At 39.8% G+C, this 14967-nt stretch overlaps 1 protein-coding gene across 5 annotated transcripts in view; it reads right to left on the bottom strand.

Annotated features, from left to right (window-relative positions):
- Nucleotides 1-14967, bottom strand: part of CCDC93 (coiled-coil domain containing 93) — a 58081-nt gene that overhangs the window by 32728 nt on the left and 10386 nt on the right. For 3 of the 5 annotated variants that reach the window (XR_006103380.1, XM_042461881.1, XM_042461862.1), the window contains exons 7-12: nt 11838-11938; nt 8431-8448; nt 7262-7298; nt 3451-3543; nt 2729-2779; nt 831-917 (exon numbers count right to left, since the gene is read on the bottom strand). Coding sequence is in view for 4 of the 5 variants with exons in the window: in XM_042461881.1 (XP_042317815.1) it covers nt 831-917; nt 2729-2779; nt 3451-3543; nt 7262-7298; nt 8431-8448; nt 11838-11938 (387 nt within the window). In the remaining variant the exon portion in view is untranslated. The remainder of the gene's footprint in view (nt 1-830; nt 918-2728; nt 2780-3450; nt 3544-7261; nt 7299-8430; nt 8449-11837; nt 11939-14967) is intronic. The other 2 variants (XM_042461890.1, XM_042461872.1) reach the window with 1 other exon arrangement.

A 14967-nucleotide genomic window follows, 5' to 3' on the forward strand; every position in this document is an offset into this window, starting at 1 on the left:
TCCCCAGCCAGCGCAGCCAGTGGTTTCAAGATTCTGCTATCTATGGTTAAAAACAAAAACAGAAAGAAGGAAAAGCCTTCCTCAAACTCTGATCTTCAGATGCCCTTCTTGTAATATTTCTGGCAGTGCTTTTAGACTTGGCTCATCTGCTTGATGCCCTGTAACTTGCTACACTGTAACTCCTGTCCTTCTCAACCATTTTGGCTAGTGTAGGCTGTTGTAAGTCTGCTGCTCCAGGGGCTAGAAATAATTAATTTTGCCACAAAAATGGACAACCCTCCACAAATATCATACTTTTTAGACATCACACAAAACAACATTACCATCCATTTGGCTTTAAGGCAGGAGTAAGGAACATGTGCCCTGACAAATCTGGGAAGGCACCAACCACCTCTGTATAGATGCATGAATCCAAGTGATTCACAGAATTTGGGTTCCATACTATGCTGCTATTGGTGGAGAAGAGGGACTTCTGCCAATCTTTGCCTGCAGTCTCCAGCACCATCTTCCACACTGTTCTGGAGGGTTGAGAGATGAGTGAAAGCAATAATGCTATGGGATGCAGGTGAAATGAGAAATCAGCAAAAGTCCCCCTCCCCAGTTCTCCCAGGGATGTGAACCCTCTTCTGGAATGAAAGTTTTCTGTGGACAAAAGGAGAGCCTTTCCATCAATGGAAGGTATGAATTTAACTCAGTGTCTGGAGCAGAATTTGTACCCTTGTGAAGATACACAAGTAAATTGGGATCCTACCTACTAGCATGATCACTTCAGTGGCTATTTATTTTTAAGCATGAAAGGCTGAGAACAACAAGAAGCAATGATCACCTACCTTCTCAGCATATTCTGATGCAATCTGCTTGATCTCATCAGACTGGAGTCCAACGATTTGGCCAACAGTGCTTGCAGTCAGTCTGCCCTGCAAGGACAGAACAAATACTATGAAGGCAAGAAAACACATCACTTCTTGCAAACCAGCATAATTTGAGATAAAACACCATCTGTTGCAAGAGGGAGCATTCTTGCATTACCTGGTTTTTCATGAAAACAACAAGGCTTGTGCAGAGATGAGGTGGTTGAAAGGAGGTTAAGGAAACACAAGGATAAAGATGGCCAGGAAAGAGGCCAACAACCATGATGGCTTCTCTGGGATCATCAATCTGAATCTGCCTACAAAATTGGGACAGAACAACTTTTACTACCTATAAGGAAGGATGCCATGAAAAAGGCTCAGTTACTTTCATAGTTATCACAATGGCTGTAAGTATTAGAGATAGTATCTTTCTGCATATAACTTACTGAGGAATAGGAACAGGAGGGTGCCATTACACTCATGTCTTGAATGTTGACTTCCTATAGGTATCTAGTTGGCTACTGGGGTTACATAATGCTTTAGCCTCATCCAACAGACTTCTTTATGTTTTTAAACTGTCAAAGGCTGGTGCTATTTCAGTGCACAGGCCTTCCGATTCAAGTATATGCAGAAAAGACAGGATACTGTGGGCTGTGCCTCTGACTGAGGGGAAAGTATATGCATGTAGACAGTGCACATAAGCAATATGGGAAGACTGTGTCTGTGGTCACTTCTGCTTAATCCCATAATTCCTAAATCCCTACATTTCCTAAATGTGAGGACCAGCAGAACACTGCACAATTCTACATGCCATGTGGATGCATGGTATTTTTGTAATGGTGAACCATGTGTGCTGTAAAGCAAAGAACCAAGAGATGTAAATGAACTACTGAAGATCAGCAGACATGGGATCAGTTAGTCAGCTCAACTGAAAGATCAGCCCCATAGAGTTCCTCATTTTCCTGAACCCTTTCCACTTGGTCATTATAAGACCTTCCAGTTAAATTTAAAGAACTGGTATCAAGGTTTGCTTTTTCCCCTTTTCATCTCTATCTCTTCCCCCCCTTTTCTGTCATATCTCTTAAACTGTAAGCACACAATCAGGGACTGCCTGCTTTTACTAACTGGACATGGAGTGTTCAAAAAGCTCCAGAGAACTAGCTCTATTAGTCTTTTGCAGCATCAAAAGGAGGAAGAGAGGGAGGGAGAAAGAAAAAGGAATGTGGCAGCACCAGAGACTCTGTTAACAGAAGAATGAGAAAAAAAAAACACAATATAACAATAATAAAAATGACAACAATATGTTGAAGCTGCAGCAAACTGCTGCTGCCTCAGACAAGAAGAAGGGTTTGCAAGAAGTAATAACTTTTCTGTTATTCATTTAAAATAAGCAATATGCCTTTATAGGAAGAGCTGACTCAGAGGCTAAATACCTTACAAAGAGGATCACCTTTTAAGCTTTGTGGTGTTTTCTTTATGTCAATTTACAGTGTAATTTAATGGCTCAAGCAGTCTCAACCTGAATTAACCTTATGTCTAAGGTTGTGACAGCTTTCAAGTTGACTTGGAGGAGTGGGGAGAAATAGCAGGGATGCAAGTAAGTTGTATATGCTATGATACCAAGCTCGTTTAACAGGTATGGAGAGGAATCAGACAACAGTAAGTGAATAACCTTTATATTCTTTCTCCATCAATTTGCACTTCAGTCCAATTTCAATTCACATGTGCAGAAAGGGCAAATCTTATGGATAAAATAAATCCGGTATCTGTATTTACAAATGTACTTCTGATTAAACTAATAAGGATACTTGATGTGTACTGTTTTAATAATTAAAATTTAATAACAAAGTTTTGTTTACCAACATGGAACAACATACCTCTTCTGTTCCCATTGCAGCCATCTCAGTCATCAATGCTTTAATACGCAACTGATGTAAAACAAAGACAACATCAGAATCTGTAAACAGGATTTTCAGATGGGTTTTTTTAAAGCTCAGAAAAACTATGCAACAACTGAATACATTTTTACAAACAGTTGTAGAATGCTTTCTGAAGAATCCAAGCTATAGCAGACCCCATGCTGCTGGCATAACACAAGAAAAGATGGACACACAAAGAGACACATCTTTCTGCTTACCACTATTTTGTTTGCATAAACAAGGGATGGACAACCTGTTACCCCTCCCCCCAAATGCTGATGGAGTGCAATTCCTATCCACCTCAAACATAAAATAAAGAAGCAGCCTTTTCTTCATCTTATCAGAATAATTGCACTTTTCCTGGAATATCCACACTTTAGTAAATACACAGAGCACCAGCTGGAAATAGCAACCCAGTACATACACATTTAAGCAGCTCAGTTTCTACATTTTAGTACAGAGATAAATCCCATGTAAATCACATGTTGAGAGGAATCTGTATATAAATGAACATGCACCACTAAAGCTGTATTGATCCTTATCTCTATCCTCCCTATGCAGAATGGTGTGTGTGTCTAGAGAGAAATTCAACCCTTAAGCTACCAAATTTCTTCTTTATGTAACAGAAAGCAGAGACCCCCTGATCAAGCCTGCCTGAAATTTGTAGAGGTTATGTGCACCTCCTCAGCAGCTTGAAGGTCATCGTCCGTGTAGGCATCAGGCTTCCCTGCTGATACAAGCCCAGCAGGAACCACCATCTTCTTGTCTTCAGCCTGTCAAGAAAAAGAGAAGAAAAGAATGCTTGTAAAATTAAGATGAAAAGGCAAATGAACAATATCTCCACAAAATCACTCGGAGGTGGGAGGCAGAGGGATAGGAAAGTGGGAGAGGGACACACCAGTCCACAACACATTTTATTTTTCTTTCTCTGTTCCTCCTTGTATTGCTTTTGTTGTATTTTAATAGACATTTGTAATCTGTGGTTTTAGACACTTGGAATTTGTGATTTTACCTTTGGTCCAAAATGCACTACAGAAATAATCCAGTTTGAGACCACTTTAACTACCCTGGTTAAATGTTAAGGAATCCTGGGAACTGTAGCTTTGTGAGACATTCATCCTTCTCTGTCAGAGAGCTCTGGTGCCACAACAAACTACAATTCCCATGTTCCCTAGCACTGAGCCAGAGCACTTAAAGTGGTCTCAAACTGGATTATTTCTGCAGTGTGTTTTGGACCTTTGTGATTTCATGTAGATCTTCAGTTCTTGAGCTCTTAAGAGGAAAGGAAAAGTATCAGACCATTATCTAATACACATAGTATATATCAACTTACGTATATGTCTGTGTGCATAAATCGCCCATATACAGACTTGCCATGTGAAATAAAGGATGCTGCTCTTGTACCTTTAACAGTTGTATAGAAGGAAATTAAGGCAGGTGTTGCTTCTCATGAAAGCAAGACTTGCTGAAATTCCCTCTTCTACACAGCCATTAAGAGCACAGGACATCTGTCTCCCAAACACAACTCTGCAAACAGATCTTGTAGCCATATTAGTTTGGAATATCTTGTAGCACCTTTGAGACTAACTGTGCAAAAGAGGTTGTACCATAAGCATTTGTAGACTTGGTCTACTTCCTCAGATGTCTACAAAAGCTTATGCTACAACTTTCTTCACACAGTTAGTCTCAAAGTTATTATGAAATCCCTTTGCAAGCTGATATTCCAGACTAACATGATGATGCCTTTGAATTCCACACCTCTAATACATGGAAGATATGGGGATGGATAGAAAGAAAAGAGGGCTGCTCACAGAGTGGACTTTTCACATAAGACTAAATTACATATATTTTAGAAAATGCTACAGAAACAGTAACTCGTATGGTTTGCCAGGCTGATAACTGGAGTTGGCTCCTGTACCTTTAAATGACTGTGCATGAGAGAGAATTTCAGCAAGTATTGCTTGTCGCACAACTAAGTAACAAGAAACACTTGATAAAATTCCCTCTTGTACACAACTATTATAAAGGCACAGGAGCCCTCTCAAGTTTGCACTCTGGCAACCCTAGGTCCATAAAGAGTGCAAAGCACCATACAAATATTATATAGTACAAAATTATCTTCCCACTCACCCTCAAAGGATCTCAAACCCACTTCTTCACAGTGCCTTAGACAACAAGGTATGGTGAGCATATTTTAAAGAACTCAACAAAGGAAATATGATAGGGCTGTGATTTTTTTTTAAAAAAACCTTTTTTCTTTTGTGCCACATACGAATGCAGGGTTGTTGTTTTAACCACAATATAACACTAGAATGTTTTGCAGATATGTAAAATCTAATGCCACTTGTCTGAACTGGATCAAAATCCACAGACAACAATATACATGTTAGCTTCAGTTAGCCAGTCTTTTAGGCTCTTTATTTTTTGATTCAACTTATCTGATATTTGTCAATTCTATTTTCTTCAAAATAGATTAATTCAAATATTAGGAAACAGTTCTTGACAAACATTCACCACTTCAGTATATCTCAAACTGCATTTCATAGACCACTAGCCCTGTGTATCATGCTCCCTGATGGTTCCCAAGGCAATAACAAAAACAAAGAGAAAAAGTGTTTGCAGAGCTTTCTAGAACAAACAGTGATAAATGTCAAACAGGTTCCAAATTGTAGCATTTTGACTGATAAACATCTACACAGCTGCCAGCTTGGAGATAAGAGGCTATGAACTGATCTGGTAATGCAGATCTCCAATGTGTACAATACAATACATTTCTCTCCAATGTTTACAATACAGTTGTATGTTAGTGAGAATATGAGCTATAATACTTTAATTCTGGTGTGATTTGCTACGTTGTGACTATTAATACAAGAAAACATCAAATTGATTTGGCCTTGGTTTTTTGTGGGGTTTTTTTAAGCTATGTGGCTGTGTTCTGGAAGAGTTTATTTCTGATGTTTCACCAGCCGGCATCTTCAGAGAATGCCAGCATGGACGTGAGTGGGGTATATGTGACCCCTGGTTGAGAGGAAGTGATTTATATGTTAATCTGTGTGTTGATCTGTTGTTGAATAGCAAGGTCTCAGGGTGTCCATTTAATTAGTGATTCATTCTCTGCTGGGAAATCTCCCTGACTCTGGCTGGTTTTCACTCGCACTTGCTGGGTCTAGATTTTGGTGTTTTTTAGCACTGGTAGCCAAACTTTGTTTACTTTAAGGGTTTCTTCTTTCCTGTTTAAGTTGTCTAGATGGCTTTCAATGGCTTCCCTGTGCATTCTCACCTGGTCCAGAATTTCAGTGTTTTCAAATAGCATTTTATGCCCAGGATGGTTTATAACGTGTTCTGCTACTGCTGATTTTTCTGGCTGACTCAGTCTGCAATGTCTCTCATGTTCCTTGGTTCATACTTGAACGCTGAGTTTGGTGGTCCCTATGTAGGCTTGTATGCAGCTGCACACTATGTAAGCTCCTGAGGTCATGAGAGAGTCTCTCCTGCCTTTGGTGAATGCAGCATTTGCTGGATTTTCTTGGTCAGTTTGTAGATCGTTTGGAGGTTGTGTTTCCTCCCCTTTCCCTATTCTTTCTGAGACTCCTTTGATGTATGGTAAAAACATCTTCATTTTGAGTGGTTGTCTGTCTTCACTCCTATGGATTTTTCTGGGTCTGGCAGCCCTTCTGATGTCTGAACTCCAGCCCAGAAAAACCCATAGGTGTGAAGACAAACAATCACCAACTTTTTGGTATTCCCTAGCGCTGAGCCAGGGCAGTTAAAGAAATCTCAAACTGGATTATTTCTGAAGTGTGCTTCAGACTACTGACAGCAGACTAAAACAACAACAGTTTATTCAAGCAGGCTGTAAAATCCAAGATACTTCAAGTTTAAAAATACTAACACTAGTAGTATTCAAAACCTTGGGAAAAACAGAAACACATTTGTTCAACACATAGGCCTATTTCTACTATCACAAGAAAGCGTAGGTTTCTTTTACATTTTTTAATTTTATTTTTTTAAAGTTTATTAAGTGTTTAAAAAGACAAAAACAAACATTAAACATAAACAAAACACAATAATATCCATTTAACATCTGCAATCAAATTGGAGAGCAATCTAATACATCAGATTTGTGAGGGTGGCTCATTTCACAATCAGAGGTTTCATTTATAATAGTTTCTAGCATTCCACTCCTTATCCTATCTTGAAGTTAGCTACCTGCTCCTAATAACTTTCTAAGCTCTTCTCACACCCATACCTCATAATCCTCTCTCTCTCTCTTCTACCTACATACTCTTACATTCTCCACATACTTAACCTTCATCCTCTGTTTCTCTTAACAGAAAAAGCATAGGTTTTGAGGGTGCAGGGATAGGGAAGCCATCCTGTCCCACTTCTTCTCATGCTAGCAGTTCCATCAGGGGTACAAGCCCTTTAAATCCCACCCCCATATTTTGTCCTTATTGCATCTCTGTAACCTGAGCATGGAAAACACCTTACCTTCTCAGGTTTTCCTTGTCTGCTGAACCCATACCTCCTACAGTACATAAAGGAGTGGGGTGGAAAAGGAGGAAACAAAAAAGAACAAGAATTTATTGTTGGGCCCATTGCAATCATAACACAAACATTTTTGCACATGACCAGGTTAGCTCTCAGGTTTTTTTTAAAAAGAAAGAACAAATCAACCAAGGTGTGTGTGTGTGGGGGGGGGGGGGGGTGAGGATTCAGAATTAGTTGTATGTTCAAAATAAACCTGTGAACACAGGTTTGAAGAGTCTAATCATTTTTGGTTGCCTTGCCTTTCATCACCAGCCTTAACAGATGCTAAGTCAATAAAAGCATCATGAGTACCCCATATAAGAGGATGCAGGCCTGGAGGACCCTGTGCTCAGAGGCCTCCTGCTGAATTCCCAACAAGAACCCACTTCCATTGCAAGAGCATCTCCCTTTTACTCTCTAAAACATCCATCACCTGATCTCTCTACCTTTATTGGTTGTCTCTAGGCACAAGCAATTTCTGTTGAAATTCTAGTTGAAATTCTAGTTACAGCCTGAAATTGGATTTCACCTTCCTACAAGATTTTAATATGTGCTTGGGCCACAAAGTGGAAGAGATTGGGGAGGAGTTGCAGCTCAGTGATGGAGCACACACTGAGCATGCCAAAGGCCTGAAAGTTAAATCCTGGTAGGACTGGCAAAAGATGGCCTGAAACCTTGGTGGGCCACTGCCAGTTGATGGAAAAGGACAGAGAAGGGAGGACAAAATTGTCAGGAAGCATGGCTTAGAGCCCCACAGAGAAGGACACACAGGCAAGTGAATTGCTATTTCTGTCAAAACCATGTAACTAAGTCAAATCATTCAGGCTCTGAGCTAGTATCATGTATACTATACAATGCAGTCACAGATCAGGAGAACAATGATTCTGAAGAAACTTCAAAAAAGTGTTAAGAACAGTGGAAATTAGAACAATTTGCACTCTTTGCCAGCACACACAGCTACAAATTTCAACTTTAGTACTGAAAAATTCAACCATGAACTTCATTTAGTAGCACTATTAGATACAAACCACAAAGTGATATTAGCCAGAAAAACAAATTGCAATTTTGTGTGCCAAAACCACCTGAAAAGAAAATTAACCACACGCATGCTTCAAGGAAAAAATACTCACAAAAAATAATCGGTGAAACTAAGAAGAGAACCACAAAAATAAAAGATAGTGAATCTAGAAATTACGATGATAGCAGTAATAAAGGTGTTACAGTAAAACAGAAACAATTGTTCAACAGAAGACTCAAGAAAGAAACATTAGGATAAAATCTAAAGAATCTTTTTGAGGACATTGACTGCATGTCTTCCAAGTGCAAGACAAAAAAAATGTGATTGACAGGGAAAACACTGGACAACGATATTTGCCTTTTTACCTTGGAGAAATGGTAAAGAGGTTTCCCACTATCTAGCTTCTTTATGTACCAAATAAATTCACCATTTTGAAACAATATTGACATAATCACTGTCAATCACACATGACTCTCCAGAAAAGCCAGCAAATATACTCATGGGTATAACCGTTTGAGAGCATCTCTTCAACAATCATAAAAGAAAAATAAGGAGAGATGAACAATTATCGATCCACTACAAACAGTTTTACATGGTGCTCCTGTTCATGAAACATCAATGGCAACTATGTGTACTAACCTACTGTACAAACAGCCAAATGGGTATTAGTGTCCAAGTCCAAGTCCAAGAGGTAAGGAACATTTTATTGTTTTTATTACTTGTTACATTCATACTTTGAAGTGAACACAAAATGTAAGCATATCATTTTTAGGCTGTGCAAATAAATGGGGAAGGGGCGACCTTTTCTTAGTAAACAGACACAAAGACTAACTATTTTTACACATACAGTGGGCCCTCTCCTTACGCGGGGGATCCATATCAGATCCCCTGCATAAGGGGAAATCCGTCTATGCTCAAGCCCCATAGGAAATAATGGGGCTTGTGCATGTGGTAGAGCGGCCCACTTGTGTCACGGGCACACATGCCATTGTTTTCCCTCCCCAAGCGGCTTCTGTGTAAGCTTAAAGCCGCGTAAAATGTGTCCGCGCATGGCACAGGCGCGTTGTCATTTCATCTGATTATCGTTGCTGGAAGTGGAAAGACATGTAAATCCCAAGAAAAATGGCACCCCATCTCTCTCTCTCATGCTTGGGCATCTATGTATTTTTTGTTTTATTTTCCTTACTGTAGTCCAACAAACACCTTTGTTGTATGTGCTGCTTATTTTCTTGCCAAAAACAACACCTGGTTTATTCTAGAAAAATACCATATATACTCGACTGTAAGTCGACCCCATGTATAAATATCGAGGGCAGGTTTTGGTGCCAAAATTATGGATTTTCATATGGGGTCTGTGGATAAGTCGGGGGTAAAACTTACGGGCATGTAACAAAGGATCCAAAGGAAAAAGCAAAGGAAAATGGTACCAAAGAATTTACAAAATTCCAGCTGGCATTACTGTTTGTGCTTACATTACACGAATGAGAGAGGAGAGGGGGGTTGGGTCAGTGCTTCCAGGACAGATTATACTCTTGCCTTTCACCAGGGGATGATTCCTTTTTAAAAAAATAAGAGTTAAAGTACTGTACGTACATTGATCCATGGATAAGTCGACTTAGGTATTTTGGGTCAATTTTTGACTAAATTTTTTAGACTTATACATGGATATATACAGTAGCTAAATTAATCTGTTGTCACACACACTAATACTCAAAATTTGTTGTTCACCAACTTTTTATTTGCAAGAACAGAAATAGAACACGTTATTATTAGACTATACTTCCAACCCACATTTCTTCAAAATTCAATACAGTATATATATCAGAAGCAGACAAAAGGTGGCCTGCAGCCCACATCAAGCCCAAGGCCATTTTTGGAAATCTCAAGGATACCCACAACCCTGCCCCTCCTTAATTTAGTGTGCTGAAAATATTGAGTATAATGGCCAAGGGTCTCCATTTGGGAGTTATATAACAGCCAAAGGTCTCCCAGTCTGAAGAGAGACTCAAGGCATGGTAACACTCAGGGAGGTGTGGTCCTGCAAGGAGTTACTCTGGTAGTAACCTCTGATAAAGGAGGTTCTTGCCTATGGAAGTTCATGTTGTGGCAAACGTATGTTTGCCATTTCACCTCCTCAGTGAAGGAATATTTTGGTAGGAATGATTCTGCTGACTTACATTGGCTTGACATTACTTTCAGCCTTTAAACTTCTACAATTGTAAACATGAAAATAATTAAGGATGGATCCATGGCCAATCACCAGACTCAAAACAGTTAAGAATATTAAAAGAGATAGCCTTCGAGGTACTCTTCTTGCATGTAACTCAACAGCTGAGGTCCACTTACCCACAGGTGATTCAAAAATCTGAAGGCATATTTCTAGATAACAGCCTTATTTTGCACCAGTCACAGTTGCCATGTGAACCAAGTGGTCAACCTGTAACACATCTAATACTTTCCTGAGACTGCACACAGAGATGAAATATTAGGAATCTGAATCTGAATACTGGCATTAGCAGTGAGCTAATGTGCTCAATGTGCCATTACAAGTCTCACTATGTTTTATTGTTCAAAGATAAGTTGCACTATGTCTCATTATTCAAAGATGTGTTAGTCTGGAAAATCAGTATGCAAAACAATCTTGCAGCACCTCTGAGACAACTGAAAGACAGAAGTTGGTAGCATGGGCTTTTGTAGACTTTAGCATACTTGCTCAGATACATTTGGTGGAATGGAAAACCAAGGGGCAGATTTATAGCATTCTCTGCATGAGAATGTCCATAGGATTGCAAAACTTTGTGGATGTGGTGACAAGCTCAGGATATTGCCTAAAGACAAGGTTAGTAGGTAACCATATGAATGAGTACAGTGGACCCTCAACTTACACAGGGATCCGTTCTGGAAACCCCCTCCCCCCACTGCATAAAAGAAATAACACATGACTTCAAGTCCTGTTGTTTTTAATGATGGCATGCCCCTCTGCACCACGGGTATGTGTGTCATTCATTCAAGGGGCTCGCTGTCCGTGTGACGTCAAGTCCACGTAAGGTAAGCCTGCATATGGTTGGGTGCGCTGTATTGGGATGTAGTGTGGGAGCCAAAAAGAAGATGTAATGAGCTGGCCAAGAGAGCACCTATGGGCTGGGGGGGGAGGGTCACCTAGTGTTATAATATGTGTAGTGTGCCAGGAAACCATTGTCTCTGTTCAGCCCACTGATGATGGACTGCAGATTATTGATATACTCCAATTCTGCTGTTTCTCTTTCCAATCTCTTTCCCTTTGCATATGTCTCATTATGCGTCCCAATTTTGCAAGAAGGAAGCATATTTTAAAAGTTTATAATAATAACAATGCCCTGCACAGCCCTTTGGCAAGCTGAAAAATCTCAACTTCTCCCTCTCAGTTTGTGTGTCATCATTAATCCTCTCCCTAAAAATCCTTGAAAATTTCTCAAGAAATATGGGAATTTTATTGAGAATGCAGCTTGAAAGCCACAGCTGTTTCCAAGACTGATTTACCTGCCATATTCCAGAAGTGTAGCATGAACTTTGGATTCCTCATCTATCAACTTTTCTGCTCCTGCTCTTCTTTGGTATTTTCTTTGTGGCTTGTACACCTCCTGAATGACAAAAAGCGAGCACAGATCTTTCAGACTTCCAATGACTGGTAAGTGAATTATGCAAAGCAGTTGTCTCAACCGTTTTTTCCCAAAGAAATATCTGCAGGTTTCTCAGGGGGCTGAGGATGAGTTCACTATAGCAGAGTTTGGAAGTAGAGCAAGGAAACAATATTAGTGATTTCTCTTTTCTATCTTTCCTTCCTTCCTTCTTTCAGAAACAACACCCAACATTATTAGTTTTAAACAAGCTGACAAGAATGAGGTAAACACAATGAATTGGGGGGGGGGGGTAATTGTCAGTGTCATCAAATGCTCTCTGATAGAATGTCAGGACGTTTTTTTAGATTAATTTTTATTAACACAAACAATCTAATGTGCAAAGAAAAAAAATGGAGGTGAGGGAAAATAAGAAGAAAAAGAAAAGGAAAGGAAAAGAAAAGAGGAGATGGAAAGAAAAACATATAACTAATACACATTAGGGCTGTGACCCCTCAATCCTGACTGTAATGAAAGGAGAAATAAAAGAGAAAAAATTACTCTGGAGACCAGGGCTCAATTTCCTGCTCAGTCATGAAACCCACTGGGTGACTTGGGCAAGTCACATGCTCTCACCCTCAAGGGAAAGCAATGGCAAACCTCCTCTGAACAAATTTTTCCAAGAAAACTCCATGATTGGTTCACCTGAGGGTCGCCATAAGTCAGAAATGACTTGAAGGCACACAATAAAAACAAATCTCAGAAAATAACCTGCAAAACATGTGAAGACGGTATGGGGAAATGCTAGTGATTCAATAACCAAAACACAAAATTCCTTGCACAATTAAACAGATAAGACTCAGTTTTCAGTTACTGAAGTTAAGTGTTCATTAATTTTCTTTCTAACTTTTAACTAATAATTATGCCTAATTATGAGCCACTTACTTTAGCCATTCACACACACATATAAAAGAAAAATTGATTGTAGCACAACTGGAATGGGAAAATGAAGAAAATGCTTCTATAGTATCTCATTCATCAAAAGCAATAGAAATACGCCTGAATATTTACACTACTTTGAAGGCAAAGTGGTTGAACAGAACACAACTCGGATTATCATAACTATTCCTCCTCCAAGTAAATAGACAAAGATGTTTCTGAGCCTTCTTGTGCCACTAATTTGTAATACAGGCAAGGCAGAGCTGGCCCTACTATTAGGCAGAGTGATGCTGACATCTTGGCCACTGGATTCCAGTCTTATAAACAGACAGCTAAAATAATTAATGTTTAGCTGCTTTTTTTTTTTTTTGGCTTTTGTTTTTACTCCTGTGGAAAAGCACATCTGGATATTTTCTACCTCAAGTATGAACATGACTTGTACAGATGCAGGGACCATGCAGCCTGACTGAAGGGTGAGTTGTGAAAAAACAAACAAACCCCTATTTCTTCTTTTGCTTCTGGTACAAATATGTCTGACATCAGGCCATGGCTGTGCCTATCTTATGAAGAATTTTGCACTAGGTCTAGTATTCAAGTTAGCATATTTTAAGTCGAGCTGGAACCAAGCTTCAACCCACCTCCACTGATTAACAGTATTTATATGGCTTCACTAAGCTGTAAAGATGAAGAGAGCTGCTATCACACTACAAAACTAATGCAGTTTGGGATTTATAGTTTGTTATGACACCAGAGCTCTCTGACAGAGGCTAACTTTCTCACAAAATGACAAATATCAGAATTGCATAGTACTGAGCCATGGCAGCTAAGGTCCAAAACACACTGCAGAAATAATCCAGTTTGAGACAGCTTTAACTGGCCTGGCTCAGCACTAGAGAGTCCTGGAAATTGTAGTTTATTGTGCTCTCTGACTGATCTCTCTAACAGTCTCACAAAACTACAGCCTAGAATTCCCTAGCATTGAGCCAGGACAGTTAAAGCCATCTAAAACTGCATTATTTCTGCAGTGTGTTTTGAACCTAAAGCAGTATCGGACTACATTAATTCTGCACTGTAGAAGCAGCCTATGGAAAGAAGAGAGGATATCTATACAAGGAAAACAGCAAGAATGAATGTGTTATCTTCCGTCCAATTCCCAACAGTTGTCCAACAGCAGTGTTCTTGAAGATGGATAGATGAAGGACCTCTTCTATTTGATTTCAAACAATTCAGTGCTGCAGTGACTACTTATCCAAAGGGCTCTAGTTTAAAATTATACATACCACAACTGGATAAATCACCTTTCCTGTACATACCTTCCATAATTTAGTGGCTAGAATATTCTGGGAACTGACCCATAAAACTCAAACTTTCCAGGCTCTGGTTGCATCTGTACTGCAGAAATAATCCAGTTTAACATCACTTTAACTGCCACGGCTCAATACTAGGTAACTATGGGCCTGAACAGACAGGCCAAAATAAAGCTGCTTCAGGTCACTTTGGAACTAATACAGTGCGTCCTCACCTTACGCGGGGATCCATTCCGGGATCCCGCCGCGTAAGGCAAATTCTGCCTATGCTCGAGCCTCATTGTTTCCAATGGGGCTTGTGCACAGCGGCCGCGGCGGCGTGCGGGGCATGCACGCCCATTCAATTGAATGGGACGCGCCGCCCCTTCCGCCCTGCGCGCGTGCCCCGCAGCTTGAGCGCGTATGCTCAAGCCGCGTAAGGCGCGCCCGCGTATGGCGCGGGCGCGCTGTACTACTAATTCCAGGATTCCATGGCATTGAGCCATGGCAGTTAAAGAGGTGTCAAACTGAAATATTTCTGCAGTGTGGATGCAACCTCTGAATCATTCAGCATCCCAGGGTCTCCTTACATTTTGGTTTGAGATGACAAAACCAAGAAGCTGATCATCATAGTCAGTTTGAAATAAGTGATTATCATGGTTACTTGATTCAAAGGCTCGGTTGGAAGGAAAAGAAATACAAAAAAGAAAAAGAATCAAGTAATTTCTTAAAACAAAATATGCTCCAATACATCCAACCATTATTGTATAAGTACTATAACAAAAGAATGTCATCACTGCCAGAAATTCTTTGTAACAAATACTACAG

This window comes from Sceloporus undulatus, chromosome 1 (genome assembly GCF_019175285.1).
Source record: "Sceloporus undulatus isolate JIND9_A2432 ecotype Alabama chromosome 1, SceUnd_v1.1, whole genome shotgun sequence".
NCBI classification, from domain to species: domain Eukaryota; kingdom Metazoa; phylum Chordata; class Lepidosauria; order Squamata; family Phrynosomatidae; genus Sceloporus; species Sceloporus undulatus.